The sequence below is a fragment of the Tympanuchus pallidicinctus genome, unplaced genomic scaffold (genome assembly GCF_026119805.1).
Source record: "Tympanuchus pallidicinctus isolate F22 unplaced genomic scaffold, pur_lepc_1.0 scaffold39, whole genome shotgun sequence".
Lineage (NCBI taxonomy): Eukaryota > Metazoa > Chordata > Aves > Galliformes > Phasianidae > Tympanuchus > Tympanuchus pallidicinctus.
The window spans coordinates 1220835-1244145 of NW_026294757.1; the positions used below are offsets into that span (position 1 = coordinate 1220835).

Below are 23311 nucleotides of genomic sequence, written 5' to 3' on the forward strand. Positions count from 1 at the left end.
AAACACGTAGCATGTGTGTGTGTGTCAACAAGTGATTGTGATGGCTGCAGCTGGCAGAAGGAGGCAGCTGGGGTGGCTTGCAAGCCTGCAGATTTACTGCAAGTGCAACAGAGAGCGGCAGGACGGCTCCCCAGGGGGGTTTGCAGGGGGAAGGTGAGGGCTTGCAGCGTGCTGCTTGCTGTGCCTGCTAACCCATGCAGCCAGCACGGAGCCCCAGCTACACAGACCGACCCTGAGAGCAGAGACTGCTGCTTGGCAGAGCAAAGGTTTGCTGGTGAGCCACTGTGCTGGCAAGAAACCCTCCTCTGCCCTGAGCTCACTCTGCGGATACCATCTTTCCAAGAGGCTTTTCCAAAGCATAACGAGCTGGCAGTGTTTTCGAAGGTTTGGATGGGCCACATGAAACAGCTAGAAACTAACACAGCCAGAGAGCATTACACAGAGGGGAGGGGTGGTTCCTGCCTGTCTCGTGCTCCCCCGAAAGTCTGCAGGAGCTGGAAGCAACCAGCACGACCATGAGTGACTGCACCTCACAGATCCATTCCTTGCAACCCATCCCACTGCAAAAGCATCCCCAAGCCCCTCCACGAGCACCTCGGGGGGGTTTTCATGCTCTCATGAGGATGCCCCAGGATCTGCCCCTCTCTGAGAGCAATGCCATCCACACTGCACAAGGACATAAGCTGGAGGCAGGGGAAGGGCTCAGAGGTGTCATGAAGAATCATTTCCACGCTGGAAGTTCACACTCTCAGTTTCCAGTGTACACGAGAGCTGAGGTCACTTCTGTGCTTCAGTGTGCTCACAGCCCAAAGCAGAGAGAGGCAGTGACAGCACAGGAGCTTGGCTGGGCCCAAGCAACAGATATGAATGGTATTCAGATTCCTAAAAGACACAGGGAAGCACTTCAGTGAGAGGTTCAGAACTCTGGCAGAAGCCAGAGGTGTAACACGACTGATTTCAAGAGGAAGACTGAAACCACATCAAAGCATCTTCACAGCTAAAGGGTTCAAGAGGGGAACACGGGGTGGACAACGCAGCAGGTGAGAATTGGAACGGAGAAATAAATCTGCATTGCAAAATTAAAGAAAGATGGGCAGCAGAGGCCAGGCTGCCTGAGGAAATGGGGAAGTGGGAATCCCCACTGCGCTCTTCTGCACTGTCACACCAGCAGTGCCAGCTTCTTGCTTGCTGCATGTACCCCAATGCACTCTGCTGGGGTGAGCAGTGCTATCCAAGACTTAAAGAAGGACAAAGATGGCTGGGGCTCCAAAGAGAAAACCTGTTTGGATGTATTGCATCAGCGTGTCTCAAGGTCTTACATAAGGACTGCCACGCTGCATTGGTGCAAGCATCCAGAAAGCCTCACCCAGGCTTTGCAGCATTGGATCCAGAGTGGGTGCTTTGGGTAGCAGAGTTTGAACAATGCTTTGAGAAACTTTGCACACACAAAAAAGAAATAAAAAAGCAAGGGAAATGCTCTCTGTTATGAGGAATTACAGTAACACCAAAATGCTGTCACTCAAGCACGGCTACAGTCATCAGGATCCCCTGCATTTTAGCTTCCAGAGTTGCAAGCTGCCTGTCAAACTGAGTTCACCTTTCCATCCTTGTTTGTAAAGTCTGGCAGGGCTTTGAGGAGACAGTGGGTAATTGTGTGCCACCACTTCAGCTGCCCAGAAGCCAGGTTTTGGATTCCAGTTTAGCTTGAAAATAATCTTCTTAGGCCGTCAGTTCCCAACAGCTCTGTTAACTGGGTGAATCTGCTGCTCCCCCAAAGCCAGAGCTGAGCTCCTTGATACGAGTACAGAGAAACCAGGAGTGACTGAAGCTCAGACTGAAGCTCAGACGCTATTTCTTCCTTCCATCCAGCTGTGTCTCCCAGCCTGAGGCCCCTTGAGACTGACTGTGCCATCTCAGCTCTCTCCTGCATCTCCTCCCTGCTCCAGGCTTGGCCCCACACAGCAAATCCTCTTCAATCCTACCCCAGAAGGACCCAGACTAACAAAGGAGAGCAGCTCCTCCCCTAAGCCTTGCCTCGTTTACCTACCTGCCTCAGCTGTTTACTGCGTGGCAGCAGGAAAGGCCAAATCATGGATATTTATCTGTTCTGCGAGAGCTTTAAATCTGAACATCTGCTGCAGAACAGGCGGGCGCTTGCAGCTCCATCACTGCACTGTCAGTGCTGACAGACACCCAGGCAGCTGCTGTGCCAAATCCCCGAGGTGGGAGCAGAGTGAGAACGAATCAGGAATCACAAACAACGGACAAAAAGCTCTTTCTCTGCCCCTCTGCATCCTCCGTCCCACCTCCTATAGGAGTGCGGGTTCCCCCTCCCCTCCCTCTCTCACCCTTTCCTGGGCTCAGTACCTTTTCTGCAGCGATGGGCACCGTGGGTGTTGGAAGGCTGGTGGGAGATTCTGGACGTTTTTTGTGCTTCTGTTTGGGTCTTTCTTTGTCCTTACGACTCTGCAAAAGAAATCAGAGAGCACTGGAAGGCTTATTTTTCCTCTGCTGAGAATAGCGGTTGTAAGGGAAAAGAAAGGAGGGTGTGTAGGGGTGGATTTACAACCATACATTCATATTCCTCTTTCCTTCCCCACCCATCCACTAGAGCCCAAAGTCCCTTCCCCCACATCCCAGCTTGGCAGTGTCCCACCATCTCTGCTCCAGCTGCAGCCAACATCTGGAGCGCAGAATATCAACAGAAGCCCCCGAATCAGTTCATGCTCTCGAGAAGATAGGGAAGGATTTAACAAGCTCTGCCTGATTCCAAGCAACCTGAGCTTTCCTTTTGCTATTTTCCCCAACTGGGGCTCTGTGCCCCTTAACCTCACTCTCTTACCTTCTTGGAAGGTTTCTCACATCCACCCTGTGCAGCCATTGGGAGGATCCTGACCTCAGCACACATTGCACGTGCACAGGTTAAGAGCTCACACAGCGGAGATGCCAACCCAGAGACCCTCCCCACCTCCCCACCTCCCCTCTCAGCAGAGAACGGCTGCTCTGGGCCCATCGAACTGCAGGCAGACTATTCAGGTTCATTCCTCCATCCTGCTTCTTTATCTCATCAAAATCCCTGAAAGATGGGACTCTTCAAATCACAAACCAAGGAAAAATCACGGGCTGAGGAACACCGAGTCCTGCCCACCCTGCTTCTATCATCTGGAGAATGGGCTCTAAGCAGGGTCCCACTCCCCCACATGCCTGTTTTACCCCAGGAGCAGAATCCTCACCTCAAGAATGTGTTCAGAACACAGCAATCACATGGGAGGGACTTTCCAGAAGACGGAGATTGCTTCCTCCTGCACTCAGAGCCTTGGGGCTACCATTGCCAGCACACTATGGCAGGGATGGGATGCAGCAGCAACCATTTGCATTCACTTGACAGCACACAGCAGAGTGCTGATGAGCTCAAGAAAGCTTTTCAATATCTGTATCTCATTCCACAACTTGGGAAGTGAGGGTGCATGGGATGAGAGAACTCCCAGCTCTCCAACATTCAGAAAGAGGAGCTGGGGACCCCAATCCCACCCGGATGAGTGCTCTCAAACCAGGACACACTGCAAGAGCCATGGAAACGAAGGCAGGAGCCGCACACCTCCTCACAACACAGAACTCATCCCCTCACTTTCAGACCCCCAGATGCATTTCAGCCTTGAAGGTGCAAGAGGGGGGGAATACAGCATGATGCTGTCAGTACCAGCCAGCCAGTGCTGGAATCATTTAACTTCACAGTCAGGATGGGACAAGAGAGGGCCAAACCACGGCTCTGATGCTGAGCCTACACACCTACACACAGCACGTGGGGAAGGAGAGGAAGGAACATCCTGCCTGCGAGCCATGAAACCTCCCACAATGTCACAGTGATGGTAACAGCCAAATTCACATCCTCCAGCTCCAAAATGCTGCCTGTCTCCTGGCTGAACAGCCTCCCCTCACTGCTGGTAAAGTCTGCAACAGCCAACTGAGCAGCGCTCTGCTTCTCTGTAGGAGTGCATACATATGTACGTATTCAGCAAGAGCCCTGCCTGCACAATAGGGACCAGATTTCTGGAACGCCTCAGTTCCCATTCAGATGCTTGAATAAACCATCACGTTCTCCAAAATAATAAACGCTGGACACGGAGCTCTTTTGAAGATCTGGTCCTCTCTCCATGTGCTGAGCAACTGCACACAAACTGCAGATCTGCCCTGCAGGGAGCAGCCTTCGTGCTCCGCCACTGCAGCCCTGTGAGGAGCAGAGCAATGCAGTGCCTCGTGTTAAATGGGCCTGGTAATTAGTGCCATGGCTCGGCAGGTGGGCAGAGCGAGGTGCTGGTGGGATGGTGATGCCCACAAAGGCAACGGGACAGGAACAGACTCGGTTCCTCCTGGCTGCATGCTCATATGCATTAAGGCAACCCAGGCCTCCCCCAGCAGCTGTGGGTTCCCTCCAGGAACTGGAAGGCTCCAAATACTTCCTGCCAGAACCACAGGGTGCAAAGAAGGGAGGGCAGGAGGAGCAGAGGGCAGCAGCACCATCTCCTGCCTCTCGAGCGCCTGCTCTGCACCCAGCTCTGCTGTGCCCTGCACTCCCCAGAGCTCCTCTGGAAACCTTTCCAGGAAACTTTCCAGACCTGCACAGCTATGCCATGAAGCAGAACCCATAGGGGGAGGAGGAGGAGGAGAAAAAGAGGATGCACCGTGTGCAGGAAACCTCTCACTGCCCACAGCCCATCTTTGCAAGCCAAAGCTGAGCCCTACCTTGCAGCTGCTGGGTGCTCCCTGCAGTAGGTGGGCATGCAGAGAGCACAAACCTGTATCCAGCAACAAACTTTGTGGAAAATAAGCTCTCCCCATGCAGGGCTGAGCAGCTGGAGCTTGGTATGTGGGCATGGGGCAGGGCAGGCCATAGTGGGAGGGGGGGGAGCACAGCCAAGCCAAGGCAATGCCAGCCACACAATCTCCCTTCGAGCTCAACCAGAAGAGAAGGAATGAAACAGGAGCTCTTGCTGCCAACAAGGGTTGTGCACTGTTCCTCCTGCTCCCCCCATTGCCGGCTCCCCTTCCCAGAGCCCCCTCTTCTAATCTGCTGGACACTGGCAATGGGATCATTAAAAGTAGATGAGGCAGGGAAGGAGGATGGACAGAGCCAGGAGCTGGGAAGAGCCAAGTGGGCTCTGCTGTTCCATTCCTCTTTCCCAGGCTCTCTGAACTCCCTGCCCAGAGGAAGAGGAGGAGGAGACCAGGCTCTGGGCTACAGCCATGGCAGCCGCAGTGAGGAGGAAGGCACTGGGCAGAGGGGCACCAAACCTCCTCCTATATCCCCCACCTGCACTGCAAACGGCCCCAGGAAGCAGTCAGGGATGCTATCAAACAAGGCCCCTCTGCTAAATTAGAGCAAACTGAGGTTCAGCACACCTTCCCAAGTGGAAAAAAGTGTTGGCTTTGCATTTCACTGCCTGCATGGAAGCAAAGCTCCAAGCGCTTCAGATGGGCCTCCATCACGAACCCAAAGGCAAACACAAAAATCCAATGGGTCTGGGGGCTGCAGAGAGGAGGAGGCAACATAACCACGGTCCTGGCTCCCACCCTGCAGTGAGGGAAGCAGTTTGGGAGCTCTCTGTGTGTCAGGACTGTGCACAACTGCTCCATCCCCAGCCCTGGGGCACAGCTGCAGGTGAGTTCCTTTGCTCCAATCTCTGCCTCTGCTTCCTGCATCACTGCAAGTCTCCAGGACAGGGATTTTCCCCACTCATAACCAGCTCCCACGTTCAGTCCCCTAATTTTGCTCATGGGTTCCAGGAGTTTGGTAAGAACAGCACTGGAGGAGCATCTCTGCTCATTAAGAGCAGCACTGGATGAGTGTCTCTGCTCCAGGAGTTTATGCCTTAATATCTTGCTGTGTTTCTGTGCTCCCATTCACTCCTGGTGGGACAAACTACATTCCATGGAGCATAGTCATTTATTTTTCTGTGCATTTCCAGCAGACAATATAGGTGACAGAACATCTGCACTTCATTCAACTCCAGCATTTTCTTGGTGTTCAGCTATTGTTTTGTTCCCTTCTTCCTTTCTATCTCTTTTTAAACAAACCCTGCAAAGGCTCCCACAGGGCAGAGCACACACATGGCACTACCAACCCCAAGGAAACAAATGGGGATCTTTTTTCTGACGTCTGGCATGTCCAAAGCTTGGAACTCTCTCATTTTCAGGACAGACTGAAATGCTGGAGTTGGTATCATTAGAGGGGCGGGGGATCTTGGTGCTGGCCTGCAGTCCCACAGCACAATCTTCCCTTGTCTTGCAGAGAACAAGATGCTTCACAAACACCAGGCTGCCTCCCAGCAGGGCTCAGGAGCCCAAAGCCCAGCTCTGTTGTCATGCTGAAGCCGAGGGGCTCAGTGTGGTGCTCCTCACTTCGTGCTCCTCTAAAGCCCAAGCGAGCAGCGCTGCTCTGCTCTGGGTGGGGGCACTGAACGCCATGCAGAGCACCTGCAGCCTGCAGCTCACACACTGTGCTGTGCAGTGAGCATTCAGCAGCGGTGCAGGATGCAACCTGACAGCCATCAGGTGGCAGGACTCAGGATAAAGCTGTTCTGCAGCAGCTCAGTGCAGCAGCTGCCCTGCAACGCGTGCGGTTAGATCACGCTCTGCATGTCATGCACTCCAAAACTCTGTGGGAAGCCTCAATTTGGGCTCAACCCCAATCTGGGCTCAGCTCCTTTTTGGGTTCAGCTCCTTTTTGCGCTCAGCCCCAATTTGGGCACCCCCATCCTCCCTTCCAAGCACCCTTACAACCCCCAGCCCTGCTGCTCTGCCCCTGCAGCCCCGCTCTGCTGCCTGCCCTCCCCATGGGGACGCAGACGATTCAACCCTGGCACTGCAGCTGCACAAAGCACTCCCAGCCCCACCGGGGCCTCACTACACCCACAGCAACAAGACGGACTCTGCATGCTTCGGAAGGAGCCCGGAGGCCAACAATAGTGCCAAGCAACACCAGGAAGCTATAAATAAAACCCCAGCCCTCCTGCTTTTGCTTCCCCCTGGCGCTGACCTGCTTTCCAAGCCGGCGAGCAGCGCCGCCCGCCCGACCCACCAGCCTGCACCCAGCCAGAGCTGTGCAAGCACACCAAAGCTCTGCCAGCCCCCAGCTTTGCACTGCCAGTTTTCATCCCAGCCCATCACCCAGCCCTGCCCTCCCCCCCCCCCAACTGCTCCTGCCTAAAAATAGTGCGTTCCAGAGCAGCGCTTCGCCCCGTGCCAACCTCCCAGCCCATGCACAGATGCTCTTTCTCCTTCCTCCTCCCCTCCCAGCAGCTGAGCACACACACGAGGAGTAAACACTCCCAATATGTTTGAGCCTTGTCACCAGTGGGAAATTTACTGACTCGGTGTCACTGGGTACGTGCAGACCTGGGAAGTGAGGCTTGCCTTGTTTGCACACATATCAGGTAGGTTTGGGCAAGCTTCCCAAGCACCTCAAGGGCACGGTGGGCAGTGTTTCAAGCTGGATATTGAAGGATAACCTCTGTAAATAAAAAGGGAGACGGCTTTCCTGCCCACACAGCTTATGGGCTCTCAGCTGAGCCTGCCAGCAGGGTGCCAGCAGGGATTCACCATGGCCACATGGCTTCTGAAAGCTTGGAAACTGGGCTGGGATCCACCAGGCTCCGGCCACACAACCCAAGGGCTGCTGCTGGATGTGGGTCACCGTGATTACCCACTCAGCATCATTTATTCATGCTGAGGATGCCTACTGCAACAAGGGGAGAGCACGCACATGAAAACAAGCAGGCAGCCCCACACTGAGGGCAGGGCTCAGAAAACCCACGCTGCCATTTCCATCGGGTCACCACATCACAACAGCGTAATTTGGCTTTTGACCACAGCAAAAAAACACGCAGAGGTCATTTGTTGCAATAATTCTGGGTTCTTCCAAACAAAAGCCACAGCCTGGCCCATGCAGGATTAAAAACTGACAGTACTGAATGCATTCCCTCCCGTGTTATTTCCACTGCGGGTTCTACATCCCTGTTTTGGGGTGCAAAGGGGGAAAGCCAGAGCTTCTGCTGGGATTCTGCCCTCTGTGCTCACTGCTGTTTCTCCTTGAAATACAAACCTTCATCACGTGGCTCAGCTGGTTAATTATGAACCCTGGCGTGCTGTTAACACGGCCTGTAACCTTGCAGCAGTTTTGATGAGTACACCTTAACCAGCACAGTTAAACAAACAACGCTGGCACTCATCAGATCTGGCACGCAGTGCTCTTCTAAACACTTGCTTAGCAAATGTAAGTTCTTTTCAGGGGTGGACTTGAAGCAGGTGGCACAAAGCACTGCCTTCGTCATAGGAAGTGGTGCTGCTGCTGGCAATTAAGCTGCTGGCCAAAGCGTAGTTTATTCATCAGTGCCCTAAAAGTTGGGATCAGGATAATGACCCCCAGTTTATCAAGCTCTTGTGTTTAACATCACAGCTCAAAGTACTCCCAAGGATCAGCTCTGCAGATGGAACCCAGAGCACGGCGTCAGCGTGCCGTAACACAGAGATGGGAAAGCTGTGCATTTCATGGCTGTGCTCTGCCAGGACACCTCTATAATCCAAACACACAACCTGGCTCTCCATTACAGAATCACAGAATTGTAGGGGTTGGAAGGGACCTCCAGAGATCCTCGTGTCCAACCTCCCTGCCAAAGCAGGTTCCCTGCAGCAGGTCGCACAGGTAGGCATCCATTCCCCATGCTCTACTTGCATGCACAAACATACTTTGTTCCCATCACAAAACACAGCCACGGTTCAGATCTCTTTGCAGAGCCTCCCTGAGGATCCATCCCCGCTCCCTGCGCTCTCTTCCCCTCCTCACCTCCATCGCTCTGCCTCAGGACTGAGAGCTCTGCACACACATCTCACCTTCTTTGGCCTTTCGTGGTGGGACACGTGCTTCTCCTGGGTGGGGGACGTGGACCTGCTCCTCCTCCCAGCAATGAAGGAGCTGCCTGCAGAGTGCCGTGAGGTCTTCTGGGGTCAGCGGGGAAGGGGAGTCACGGAAAGCAGGGGTGGGGGTCAGGAACAGAGAGAGGGAACAGTTTTATAGAGCCCAGCTTTCATTGAGCAATGAGAGAATGGTTCCCAACACGCGGGACTGAATTCGATCTGCATCAGATTCCCCTGCTCCTAACATGGAAACCACCATCCTGCAGGTCAGAGAAATGGAAGCAGCAGCGCTGCTTGGACAAATCAACCCCCCTGAGACACAGCATGCAGTCCTTGGTCTTGTGTGGGGCTGTGGGGAAGGCTGCCCAGGCTCTGGAATATTGCTGTTCATCCCAGATTTGAGCTGCATCACATCAAATACTGAGGGTACCTGCAGGGCAGGGGAGGGGGTCCTCCAGCTTGCAGAGGAAGCTCGAGACAGCAGTCAGTGTGTGATAGCACTGATAAGAAGGGAGGGAAGTGGGCAAAGCAGGCAACAAAGAGCCACAGAGACACACACTATGGAGAGGTCGGGTTTCCTTTTTGCTGGAGGGGGAGAGCAGGTGTCTGCTAAGGATGCCTCTCACTCCTGTAATTAATAGGGGAAATCCTTTGCCTCAAATACCCCTCAAATGACTCCACATCCCTTCTGGATTCTCCCTGTCCTACGGCAGAAGCTCGGGCTGTTCTGTCACACCTCTTGCTCAGGCTGCATGCTAACTCCCTGCTCTCCTTTCCCATCTCCTTGCACTTCAGCACTCTCCTTCTAAGAGAAAACATCCCTTGGACATCTTGGGATCACTTCTGCAGCCACACAGGTGAGATCAGGGAAGCCAAAAGCAGGATGAAGATAAAGCCCACTGGAAGGATGAGGAAACTCACCATCTTATTGAAGTGGTACTTGCAGTAGCCACAATACTTGACATTGTCAACTTCCAGGACTTCTTCCTCACACAAGAGGCCGGCCATCTGGGCACTGGAATACATGCAATCAGGAGGAGGATAGCAACAATTGCACACAGCTAGATGTCGTATCTCACAAATGGGCAAACAACAGTGCAGGATACCCAGGGAAGGTCGTGAATCCTCCCCTTCTGTTTGGCTAATAGTTTTTGGGGAAGCGGATGGGGAAGCGGAGTTCAGGCTGTTTAAAATCCATATTAAGACTGTTAAAATTGCCACTGCTTTTCTACCAAACTGCTGAGCTTTTCTTAAGGCAGCAGCAGCAGTTCCAGCAGAAGACACACAAGGAGGAAGGAATCTGAACAGAGCTGGGAATCCCCTCGTTGTGCTGATGGGCAATGCTGCTTCCAGGCTGCAGGGGTACATGAGGATATCAGCCCTTAATATCACATCATCTAGATGATACTGTGCTGGAAAAGGAACATTCCTGGCTCGTGACTCATCCCTTCTCTCCTTGGATTCCACACAGTCCTAGGGAAATCCCCAGCCCTCCTTCTCACCGGGGAAGGCTTTGCTGAAACCTCAGCCTTCCTGGGGAAGTTCCCCTTGCAAACAGAGCACGGATGAGATATCCCTCACACAGAACACACACGGGGGGGATTTGCCCCACGCCTTACACCACTGTGTGCTGCAGCCCCAAAGCCACAGCAGCAAAACCAGCAGCAGGGATTGATGCAGAGTGGATGCAGCTCACCAGGTGACATGGAAAGCTTGCCGACAGCCGTGCCGGTTGCACGCCATGCAGGCTCCAGAAGCTGCCTTGCTCTCCCTGCCCTGCTCCTCACAGATGTAGCAGGTCTGCAAAAAAAGGAAAAGGAAGCTCTCAGAGAGGCAGGCTGCTTTGCTCCCGCTGTTCTCCAGGAGGCAAAGCTTTCAGGAGCTCAGATCTCGTATCATCTCCCTCCCGTGACGGCAGCTGCGGTTGTTTCTCCGCGCCACGCACGCAACTCACGCATCCCTTCTTCAGCCCCAAACAACGAATGTATTTGATCAAAACAGGTTATTTGATCAAAATGAGCACACAGCTTGGAGGAGCTGGGAGGTCGTGCAGGTGGCCGCGTTGGGGGAGAGGAAAAGAGGGGATCAAACCTTGCTTGCAAGAAGGATTTGCTTCGGGAGTTCTTTTTAAAGAGATCTCGGTACCCAGAGGTTCAACAGGAGACACAGAGGACTAAAAGAAGCCACGAAGCAAGGCAGGGTGAGCATGCTTGGGGCAGGGAGGGAGCAAGGAGGGCTCACCTTGTTGAAGCGGTCGTGCGGAACGTACTGCAGGACGATGGGCTCCATGGTCAGCACGTTGGCAAACTGCACCTCGGGGATGTACAGAGCACACACAACGTGGGCCCAGCCTGGGGAAGCAAAGGCAGAGCTGTGGTAAACGTGCTGCAGCCCAGAAGAGCCCTCTGCTCACATAGGGCTGCAGTCAGGCACGGCAGGGAAAGGAGGAAGAGAACATTAGGAAGGAAGCCAACTTGAGTTAGATGTTAGATTTGAAACGGTGCTTGTTGTAACTTGGTTAGGAATCAGAGCCTTTGTGGGAGAAAGATAGGCAGGCACAAAGGAGAACGCAGAGGTTTCTTTGGGGAAAAGCACCGTGCAGCACTCAGTGCCCTTCAAAGCACCCTGAGGACTCATAACCCAGTGCTGCAGATCTAACCAGAGCCGTGGACAGCATCCCAGCAGAAAGTGATGCTGATGGGGGGAGTCTGACATGCAGTCCCACGCCAGCGGGAACAAAGCTCCCTTTATTGGCTGCTATCAGTGGCTGAAGAAGGCTCTTTTTCACCAAGCCAAGCGAGATTACAATCTGAAGCCACCAAGACACTTCCCAAATCAGATGTGTAAGCTGAAATTCCATCTGGTCGGGACAGAACTGAGAAAGCTTGAAGGTCAGGAGCCTTTGGGGGTTGATCCACGCTGGTACGCTGACTGCACTGACAGAAATCGGTTAGAATGAGGGTGGACTCACTCGGATGGGCAGAGCTGGGCTCTATGGTTACAGAACCACACAGCACTCAAAGCACTCAGGCTGTGTGCACACAGTGACACGTGTGTAACACCTGCTGTGCCTGCCTGCACAGACCTGCCCAAACCACACAATGACAGTAGGAAGATGCTATGCTATTACAAAGCAATCCCCCGACGTGGGGATGCCATTGCATCAAGGTTCTTCTAGCAGACACTACTGCAAAACACATGCAGGGCTCAGGGCTTCCTCTCTGCATATTATTCTCCATCAGAATAAAGACCTCCCTCAGCACTATCAGGGTGCATGGCAAGCAGGTATGGAAGCCTTTCTGAAAACTGATTTCTCAGGGCAGAATGCTCTCATCCTTTGGGCCTCCAGCTTCATCTTGCTGGTGATGCGGCTCAAAGGAGAGCTGCTGGGACCCCAGTGCCCTGCACAGAGCTACTCACCTCCGTTGTCAGTCCGTTTCAGGGCTCCATCTTTGTGGGGACACAGCTCACATCTCTTGAAATGAAGCAGAAACAACAAGTTTAATCTGAGCCCCCCGCCCAGGGCAAGGGGCTGGGAGAAGGGTGCTTGGTTTAGAATGTGCTTCTGAAAGACGGGGGCTGCTTTCAAGGAGAGGAAGTGGAAGAAGGGTTGAGAGTGGTGTGGGTACAAAAAGACACTGGGCTGTGTCAGACTGTGTGATATGGACACGTTTAAGCCCCAACCCGGGGGCCACAGGCAGCTCTTGACTTTCATGGGGCTTTTTAAAAAGAAGTTTTGGTCCTTGCGGTCGTGAAGCAAAACTGAAAACCGTGACTCAGAGAGCAGAAGGCAAATAAGCAGGAGCCATGATCTATCTTTGCCTCTTTCCTTTCTTCCTTTTTCTCTCGTTTTGCTTTATTTTTTTGTTCCAGCCAGTCTGATGACTGGGGCTGTTGTTCCATTTCCAACAGCTGGGCACTGGGAGCCATGGATTGCCCAGCACTGCTCACTGCTGCCTGCTCTGGATCCTCAGTTTCCATATGCAGGTGTGCACCGGGGAGGTTTGGGGGCACGCTGGCACACACAGGGGTCCCTCTCCCAGCCCTTCTCCTTCCCTAGCAGAAATACCAGATTTGTAAAAACAAAAAATAATAGCATGTCCCACAAATGTGGGCATCCTCACACACCCCCAAGGACCCCCCACAAGGGTGGGCATCCTCATATATCCTTGAAGACCTTCCATAGAGGTGGGCATCCTCATGGAGCTCAGTGCTCCTCCTGCTGACATTCAGGCACAAAACAGTGGGCCTGCAGTGCTGTGGGCAGCAGGGAGGCTCATCCCAGCTCTCAACTCCCCACAACGGCACAAATAAGAGATGAAGGGACGAAAACCAGTGCCCACCTCGCTTTCCCTGCAACTTTGCTTGGAATACACGGTTGCATTGCTGCTGCTTGGGTCCAGACTGACGGAGAGGCTCTCACAATTAGCATGGAAAGCCAAGACAGAAAAAACAACCGGGTGAACTGAGACACTGTAATAAGAAATTTGCACTTGAAAAGGCCCCTCCGCTCTCCCCTCCACCCCTCGGATCAAAGCGGCTCTCCCACCACGCGATTAGCAAAGCTCTGATTGTAACAAGAGGGGTTAACAGCTCCATCGGCCCCACACAGGACTTTTAATAGCCCTGCCTCTAAATGACAGCTAAAGCCTTCACATGATCCCTCACATGAGTGCCCTCTGGCCATCGCAGCTCACCGGGCTCGCCAGACAATTTGATTACAAAGTGGATGGGCCTCGAGCTGCTTACGGTAAGCACAAAGCATCGGCTGCATCCTTTAGGGACCCGCACATCTGAGCCGGGATGCGGGCAGGGATTAACGGTACCTCCTCCTTTCGCTCAACCTGTGCAGCCTCCGGGTTTTTTACTTCAATTCTTCGGGAAAAGAGCGGAGTTGGTTGATTAAAAGCAAGGTTGGAGCTCCTGACCCCCCCCTTCCCCCTCCTCCCCAGGGCTGTGGACTCAGGGACGGCGCCATGGGAGCATCCCACTGCGGTCCGGGCACTGAGCTCCTTCCAAAACCAAAGAGACGGACCTCCCCTAAAGCACAGACGCAGACACCGCAAAGTTCTCAAGGAGGGCAGCATCCTTTGCACCTTCCTATCTTGCTTTCAAAGCAGAAACGTCAATATTTAGCCAACGCACACGCTTGTGGTGGAACCTCAAAGCTGCTTACAAGCTGTATCTACGGAGGCAGACAGAGAAGAAAGACGCTGCTGTTTTGCAAAGGAGTTTGCAACGAAAGAAACACAAATCTCAATTCGTCCCGCTGCCGGGAGTGGGTTTTGCTCTCAGAAAGCAGCGTCCCTCTGAGAGCAGTGTGTGCAGGCAGGCAGCATTGCAGCAGAGATGCAGTGATACCCAGGGCAGCGCTGCACCACGGCACCGCAGCAGCACTGTGAGCATCGCCCGGGACCCGACTCATTTCCCTCACTCTGATCACACTACATCAAAGAAGATTCTTTTCATGCATTTAGCCATCTGCACATCTGTTGCTACGACTGGAAAGGTAAAAGATTTGGATGGGAAGTTGCCCCCAGCTCTGCTTTGGGAAGGAAGATGATCACCGCTCGATGATCGGAGCAGCAGGGCTGAAGGCTGCAGGATGGAAGGGCATGACTGAAGCCCACCAGTGTCCAACAGATTTCAGTGAGGGTGAGCTAAATGAGCAGCCACCCGTGGGGGTGATGTTTGTTTGACACCTTGGAGGCAGTTGGAAGTGCCTGAAGCACAAGAGGAAAGTGGGAACCCTTGCGATGAGCGCAGGTGAGGAGGAGCAGTGTGCACTACTATGGGTTGCATTGCTGCTCCACTGGGCTTCTCTTTACCTGGGAGAGGGAGGAGGAAGGAGGCTCACGAAACCCAAATTCCTTTCTGTGCTCTCCAACGATCTGCAGGATGTAAAGCTGCTCAGAGACACATTTGATCCTCTTTACTGCCACACATAAAAGCGGCGTCTCACAAAGGGAGGAGAGCTCAGGTCTGAGAGTCTGGTCTTGTTTACACTCCCGTTTCCAATGAGGAATGAGTTACTGTGATACAGAACACAGGGCACTATGTTCCCCATCCAGCCATCCTTGCCAAGTTCCTTGCCCATCCGTGGGGCAGATCACACTTCTGCCCTGCAGTGAGCAGAGCCCAGCGAGGATGGAGCACACATCTGTAGAGATCCCTCCACTGGCTTCACCCAAAAATGAGCTGAACCAGCTCAGAAGGCAGCGTGAGCATCCACCAGTGCTGACCATCCCAGCTGAGCTCTTCTGTGTTTGAGAAAGGCCACACTTTAATCTAAACCCACTCTGAAGGAAGCGAAGCAGGGAACTGTCTCACACTTAGGGCAGAGCAGAGGCAATGGCTCCAGTACAGCTGACAGATCTGCATCCAGGCCCCCAGCAGCAGCTGCTGCAGCCCCATCTGATGAGGGCTCACACGGGCAGGCACTGCAAGGAGCTGCTGTGCTATAACCCCACAGACCTCAGGGGCACGCCTGGCCCGATGGGTTCCGCTTCTCTGCCCCATCAGGATTAATTAAGAACATTTGCAAAGCGTTCCATGCAGCTAAATTGCTGCTTAGGCAGAAATGAAGCCCTGGTCCAGCATCCTGGCATTTCCTTCCTCGATGCAACAAATCCTTCATGCAGGAGACCATTGGCCACGCAGCAGTGTCTCAGGTGATGACAGCTCTCCACCACTGCAAAACTTTCTGAGGAGCTGCACACCAGAGCCACAGCCTTTTAAAGCACACCGTTACGCTCGAGGTCTCCACATTTTCCTGCTGTCAGTTTGCTCACGAGCTCCTTTGGCAGCGCTCCCACCGAAACGCCTTAGAGAACCCTCTGAGAGGATTCCTCCTATTGCACAAACAAGAAACGAAGGGAAAGATTTGGAAAGAGAATTGGGCTCTCGGGAAGGCGAGGGGTGAATTTCTGTGCTTAAAGTCAAGCTGTAGGGTATGGGCAGAGCTGGGATCCCTCGGGCAGGGCAGCGGCGTGAAGGGCCCCAATCTGCTCCCCATAGGAACACGTGGGTTCTGTACTCACCACCCTGGCGGCTCTCTCTTGAGATTCACATTTCCGACAGAACCACGGTCCAGTAGGAACCTGGACAATCCCATAGCAAGCTGCAAGGGAAGCAGAAACATTCATCTGACCACCTTTGAATGGACCAAATCGGGTCTCATCAGTCAGAAGTGGGTAACAGAACCAAGAATTACACTCGAGCAGCATTCTCCTCCCCTTCCTCATTTCCACACCCAACAACAGCAGGCAGCCCACAGTGAGAGGTCCAGCATGACACAGTGATGCAACGAGCTCACACCCAGAGTGAAGCATTCCAGTGAGAATCTGCCCTGAGTGGGAATGCAGCACTTCAGAGACCGGGACCAGTTCTGCCCAATGAACACAAATGGGGTCGATTCTTACCCCTTAACTTCGCAAGCATCGCCAGCCATCTGGATCTAACACTGAATCTAACACTGCCCCATAGATGGCTGCTAAGCACCCTCACCATAATTAACAGTAAGATACGATCTCAGCATGGTGAAGGGAAGAGCACCAAATTCGGGTATTCAGGAGCACCCCAGGGACAGGCTGTGCTAACTCCATCTCCCAACAAAACTGCTTCCTCACCCTGCTGCACCAGGCGCCCCTCTTGCTTTGCACACTATGGATTGTCTCAAAGGTTTCCCTCTGCAAGCTGCAGCTCCCACACCTCTAACATTCATCTCCTGGTCCCACAGGGCCGTGCTGCTTGAAGCACATCACCTTCTCCCTCTGTCTGCCCATGGATGCTCTCTGCTGAGGCCTTAAGGGAGCCTTGGTGAACCTGAGCACCGCACAGGTGGGTTTATAGCAACAGAGCTGGTAAAGATAGGGGTAAGAAACAAAGCTGTGTGTGTCCAGGTGGGGGAATTCTCCCAGGAAAGAGCAAATTCTATCTCCTGTATTCCACTTTCAGATGCGAGCTGGCAGTTGGAATGGAATCCCGGCCACTCGAGACATTTGAAACTAGGTTGGACAAAGCATCTGAAAATATCCTGCTGGAAGCAATCCGGTGTTGTCCCCGGGGAAAGGAGCAGCCACGACCCGCAGCAGCCTCTCTCCATCTCTCCAATGTCTTTTATTCTACTTCAGCCAGGAGAACGAACGCAACGCTGGAGTTAAACTGAGAGAGCCGACTGCAAGATGAGCCAAGGCACAGACACAAGGAAATAGAAACTACATGAAAGCAATGACAGAGGAGCCTGCCGAGGGTCCATCTTTAGCAACAGGCTCAGGGCCAACAGCAAGCACTCAGCTGGAGCCAGCGTGAGCTTCTGTGCCCGCTGCTTCCAAAAGGAAAACGGGGAAGAAAACAAGGAGAAAAGCAGGCTGTCAATAAGGCAGAGCTGAAAACGTCATCTGCAAATGTTCTTCTCGGAGATTTCGTTTCCAATTTTTGTTAAGGTCTTGAATTATTTCTTTTCTTTTTTTTTTTCTTGGCTGGAGGGATGTGGTAGCGTTGTCACACAAGCGGTACTGGTGGTTTTTAATTCAGCTCTATGCTGAGAGGGGGTTCCTCACTGAGCCCTGCTTTGGTTCTGCAGCTATTCAGGCGTCAAACACAGCGTGTGGCCATGGGGAAGGAGATGAGATGAACTCCCACAATGGTTTGCTTCTCTTTAGGAACCCGAAGCCCAGCAAAACACCGCAGTGCTGCTGTGCTTGGGGCGCAGACTGAAGGTGTTGCGAGCAGCCACAGCACACTGCTCTGCTCCCCATGAGCTGCTACATCCTAACTACACGGCTGTGCTTTCCAACCACACCAGCAGTGCTCTCCCAGGGGCTCTTCCAACACGCTCCAGCTCTACCAAATCAACACGACCTGCCTGCTGTTAGCAGCCAACACATCCATCTCCGTGGCCGTGGGGCCCAGAAGCACGCAGCCTCGCATGCCACAATTTGAAACCATTCCTGCCACCAAATCGAAGCGTCCAGATGAACCTCGGCAGCAGCACGTGGATGTCAGCATCCTTTACCTCCCTCCAAAAACAGCAGTGAATGAAACCACTCCCTCGCATGCAGTTCGATGAGAGATGGGAGGAATGGAAGAGCTGCACCACCGACATTCAGAAGCCAAACGTCCTTCCAGAGAGACCCCACACGGAGGCAACCAGGAGATGCTGAGCACCGACAGATTGCAGAGCAACCCTGACCGGCTTCGCTTCCTCTTTCATCCCCTCTCCCATCACCTGCTCTCAGCACAAGCACGGGAAAAAGGAGGAGAAAGCTCCACCTGCGGACCCCCGGAGCCGCGCCTGACGCGGGAGGCATTTCGTGCGGCCGGACAGCGGGGAGAGCGGCGCAGGAAGGGGTCGGGACACGGGGGGAGATGGATGGGATAATAATAGACGGCAACACGGACGCGCCAGATGAGACCAGGAACCTCGATGCTGTTCAAAACAAACCAGCCGGGCCGATCGCCGCTCCTCTCTGTCGGATTTAAAGACGCACAAACGCGCGCACGTCTCTATTTCCTGGGAGATGCGCGGAGGACAAACTTTCCGGTCCCATCGCGTGTGTTAGGGGCGTGCTCCGAGTCATTTAAAATGCAAATCGCGCTTATCTCGGGGAGGAGAAGGGCCGCTTCCTCCCTGCCCTCGGAGGAGGCGGCGGCTGCCGGGCCCGCGGCCGCCCCCGCGGGGTTACACGGGGCCATGCGCGGCCGCGGGGCACGGAGGGGCGGAGGGTCTGAACCCCCCCCTCCGCGCCGCGGTGTCCGACCCAAACCCCCCCATCCCACTCCGCCCCTCCCGGCCGTGCGGATCCCCCTTTCCCCCCCCCCCCCGCACCCCGCGGCAGGAAGCGGCCGGCGGCGGCTGTCGGCTCCCGGTACCGCGCAGAGCCCCGCACGCTGCGGGCCCCCCCCCATCCCCGCACCCAACCCCGGGGCGCAGCTGACGGTCGGTTCCGCTCCCCCCGCGCTGCTCCGCGGCGGAGGCGGCCCGTCGGCAACACCGTTATTTGGAACAATGGGGAGAAAACAAAGCCCCCCCCCTCGCTCCCCCCCCCCCTCGCCCCCGCTCCCCCGGCCTCCGGGGCTCCCGGCAGGGGAGGCGGCGGCCCCCGCTTCCCCCCCCCCCCCTCACCCCTCCGCCCCTCTCTGCCCCGCGGGCGCGATGCGGGGCCGCGCTCCTACCTTGGTGCACCGCCACATTGCAGCCGTGTCCATCGCAGTACACCAGCGGGTTCTCCGCCCAGCCCCGCTCATCAGAACAGACACAGCAGCCTCCCACCATCTCCTTCATACTTCCATGAGGGTTTCCTTTCCCCCCCCCCCCCCCCCTTCTCCTCCCTTTACGCACACACTCCTCCTCCCCGCTCCCCTCCCCGCCCGCCGCCTCCTTTCACACGGCCGCCCCACCGGGGGCGAGGGGTGCCCGGCCCCCCGTGGCGGCGGCGCGGCGGTGCGGAGCCGGGCGGTGCTCCGAGCTGGCCCGGGAGGAGGTGATGGGGGGGGGGGGGGGGGGGAACCCGGGGGCGGCGGCGTGCCCCCGCCCCGCGCCCGCCCGCACCCCGCACGTTCGCCCCGCGCCCATGCAACAACGTAGGGACACACGTACACACGTACACACACATACACACGCACGTACAGACATACACACGTACACACACACACATACACACACGGGGCCCCCCCAACTCCCCCCCCCATCCAGCAATCATGGCTGCGCCGCCCGCACGCTCCGGTAAAATCTGAGGTTCACGGATCGCAGGCTGAGTGGGTCGGGCGGGTTTCTGCGTGGATTCCCCCCCCCCCTCTCCTCCCTCCCAACCCCCGGTGCGCGCGTCCGCGTGGTGCCGTTCTGTTGGGTTCGGGTGGATTTGTGCGTTTTGCTTTTTTATTGTTTTGTTTGGGTGTTTATTGAATCCTTCTCCGGCTGCTTTACGCTTCTTTCTTCCTGTTTTTACACCCTTCCTCCTTTAGAGCAAACCGAGAAGGAATCCGAGCTCAGTCCGTGCAGCCCGTTGGGTTCCCCGGTCACCATGGATCGCTCCGTTGCGACCGTTCCCCAAATCCTATTATCTCCGCAATTCCTCTTTGACAGATTGGGGCTCCGCGAGCGCCACCGCCTGTCCTGCTCCCGAGGCTCCTCCCGGAGGAGTTTAACCCGTTGGCACCTGTTTGGTTGCGATTTTTTGCCGTGGAAGGAGAAGAAGAAAAAAAAAAAAGCCTTTCTGGAGGTTTATGCCCCGCAGGAAGAATGTCAGAAATCAGATGGAAACCAGTAAAAAGGATCCCAAAGCAAAGCCAGGGATGCTCCGTGGGATGGAACCTGCAGGTCCCCGCAGGATGTGCCGTGAGGGGCAAACAGCCCTTAGCCTGGGCACATCACCCCGAGCAAGGGGGGGGAATGAGGAAAACCCAAACTGACCCTTAGGGAAGAGGCCCTACAGGAGCCTGAAGGATCGCAGCGAGTGACTCCCACAGCTCCAGCAGGGGCAGCTGCACCCGGAGCCACCAAAGGACACAGAGCTGCCCGCGTCTCAGCACCTCTCACATGGGACCATGCTGTACCCACGGTTAAACGAAGCAGAAATGGCAAATCCTCGCCGTTTTTCTACAGACGTGGCATAAATCAGACCTGAAAAGTCATTCCTGGTGCCCAGCAGTGCCCTCAGATGCTGTCCCTGGGGCAGCCAGAGGCCCTTTGCTCACACAAACATGGCTCATCCCAACAACCAGCTGGAACACCTGGAGCACAACATCAGCGGTTCTGCTGCAAGCACAGCTCCATGGGAACCGTTCCTGGTTTCCAGGAGCTTCAATGAGCCCAGGAGCAGTGCCAGCATCTCCCAGGCACCAGCAGCCTTTCTCTTCTCGTTCCTCTCCTTCTCGGTAGGCTCGGAGGGGTCAGCAATGGTGTGGTTTCTTTATACAGAAAAAAATCTCATCAGAGAGCAGAGAGGAAACCCGTTCCAGCAGCCCCAATAATCACCACTTGAGCTCCTTTATGCTGCACCTGTTCAAGCATCACATCAAGGGGCTGGAAGGCAGACGGCTCCCCAAGCCGCTGCCTGCTGGGCTGCTGTCTTCCCTTTATTGCATTCCTTTGAGAGTCACAGGGGCAGACAATCCGTTCACCACATTGCTGGAAATGCACTCAGCCTTAGCTCAGTGTTCTGGGAGGGTTTCCCCTCCTTTCCCCCCCCCCCCCCCTTCCCTCCCTCCCCCCCTTTATGTTTTTCTTTTATCTATTGTGTTATGGACTTGTTGAAAGGGAAGGGAAAAGGAGGGGGGGGGGGTTGGTTGGTTGCCTTTGTAACCTGGAGGGGCTGGTGGGCTTGAAGGCCGTCTCAGCCCCCAGGACAAAACCCGCCGGCCGTGCTGTGGGCACTTGGACTTGAACTGCGCATTTGCCTTCGGGGGATTACGTTCAGCTTTACATCACTAATTCCTGCGGGGAGGAAAGGGCACGGCTCTTCTGGGTAAGGAAAAGTTAGGGCTGGGGAGGCTGGGACAGGGAGGCAGCAATGCGGTGCTGCTCATTTGTCACCTTATCAGCCCTTGCGTCCCAAATGCGGTCGTAGCAGGGGGTGGGTGATGTGGAAGGGATGAGCACTGAGCCGTGGGCAGCGCTGTCCTCGTGGCCGTGGCCACAGAAGGCGATGGCAGAGCTCGTTACTGAGATGAGCAGCTAATTGCTGTGTGCACAGTGCTGTCGGTGACGGAGCTGGCTGCCCCACCGCACAAGCGGAGCTGTGAGCTTCGCTTCTGCCTGAGGAGCAGAGCAGAGCAGCTTTCCTTTTGGAAGAGGATGGCAGCTTTAAGGTCCCCTTGGCTGTGATGTAAGTGGCTGACTGGAAATCCTTCAGACAGCAGTGAATAAAACGTTCTCACCAGGCTTTGAGGCCTGATTTGAGGCGCCTCTTTCAGACGTTCCCCACTTTGGCTGCGTTATCTATAAAATACACTGCAAAGAAAAGAGCGACAAAACGCGTGCAGGAAAACCTGTCCTCCTCGTGCTCTTTGGAAATGTAAAGACAGGGCACCAGGAGTGACTTTTCAGGTCTGATTTATGCCACGTCTGTAGAAAAACGGCGAGGATTTGCCATTTCTGCTTCGTTTATTCGTGGGTACAGCATGGTCCCATGTGAGAGGTGCTGAGATGTGGGCAGCTCTGTGTCCTTTGGTGGCTCCGGATGCTCTTTGGAAATGCAAAGACAGAGCAGAGCTCACAGCAGGGCTTGCACTGGGATGCACACACTGAATGGCTCACAGTGATGGATTGCCTCTCTGCACAAGATCCTGGTCCTTCCCAGCAGCTTCTCTTGGGAATAAAGTCTCTTCCTTGCTTCCATTTATGGGGAAACTGTCACTTGAGGTTACGGTGAGCAGGGATGGTTCCATGTAGGGCTAAAACTTGCCTATTTGTGGGCAGGCAGCTCCTTGCCCCTGTTCAGTGAATGCGGTTCGATGTGATTTCGTCTTGTTCCTTGGGGCAGGTTGAAGGAAGGAGGGAGAGGTGCAGGGCAGTAACCCTGGCCACCCCACTCAGCCCTTCAGCTGCAGCCCCAGAGCTCCAGCTCTGCCCTGGGCCCATTTAGGGCTGGAGGGAGATGGCTTTTCCCTTCTCCAGCTGTTGTTCCAGAGGAAGAGCTGCTGCCCTTCCACCTCCTGCTCTGTTTCAGGACCAGCAGCATCTTGGTGGCATCCAATCTCTGCATGTCACGCCGCCGACGAGCCTGATGACGATCACAGTAATGGCAAGGAACCAGAAGTGACCCTTCCCAGCTTTCTTTCTACCCTTTCCCTTTCTCTCCACCAGCAGCTGGTGGCATCACCCATCGCAGCACACAAACGCTCTCTGCCCAAAGGACGAGGGGTCAAAATCCTGACGTTCCTCTGCGCCATCAGCGGTGCAGAAAGAAACTGCTGACTTATGACTGGCTGAATGCAACGAAACCTCACTGCACCAGCACTGAGCTCCTTGGTGATACAGAGGCCTTTAACTCCTTTCCCATTAGCAGAAAATAATTCCAACAGAGCTTCTCCACCCCCCAGGGCTGAGAGCTGTGGGTTTGGAAGTAGAGGCGAATCTCTTTAAGCATGAGCTGAAGGCAGAGGGCCAAAAGTCTCCCTCTGTGCCCCAAACTCCGCTTCTCACCCCGCTCACATCCTAACAGGAACGCATGGCTGGGGTCCTCTCTCCCCAAAGGAGCAGCTCAGCTCAGGGCAGGATGCTCAGGAAAGCCAAAGGAGCCCTCAGCTGTCGGAAGGCAGGGTTGGAGCAGCTCTCTGCTAGGATCATACAGCTCATGACTTTGTACTTGCTTTGCCATGGTGCTGCATTTCCTACGTGCACAGAGCCCAGCTCCGCTCCCACTGCCTTCCTGCCTCGGCCCCACTGCTCCCCCCA

General features: G+C 54.8%; 1 protein-coding gene across 4 annotated transcripts in view; it reads right to left on the minus strand.

The window, feature by feature from the left end:
- Positions 1-19237, minus strand: part of MLLT6 (MLLT6, PHD finger containing) — a 37095-nt gene extending 17858 nt beyond the window's left edge. Inside the window, exons 1-8 of one of the 4 annotated variants that reach the window (XM_052700060.1) lie at positions 19090-19237; positions 15954-16033; positions 12334-12388; positions 11155-11264; positions 10610-10713; positions 9835-9928; positions 8890-8994; positions 2368-2466 (exon numbers count right to left, since the gene is read on the minus strand). In XM_052700060.1, the coding sequence (XP_052556020.1) occupies positions 2368-2466; positions 8890-8994; positions 9835-9928; positions 10610-10713; positions 11155-11264; positions 12334-12388; positions 15954-16033; positions 19090-19198 (756 nt within the window). In that variant the 5' untranslated portion in view covers positions 19199-19237. The other 3 variants (XM_052700059.1, XM_052700058.1, XM_052700061.1) reach the window with 3 other exon arrangements.
- Positions 19238-23311: the final 4074 nt, after the last annotated feature.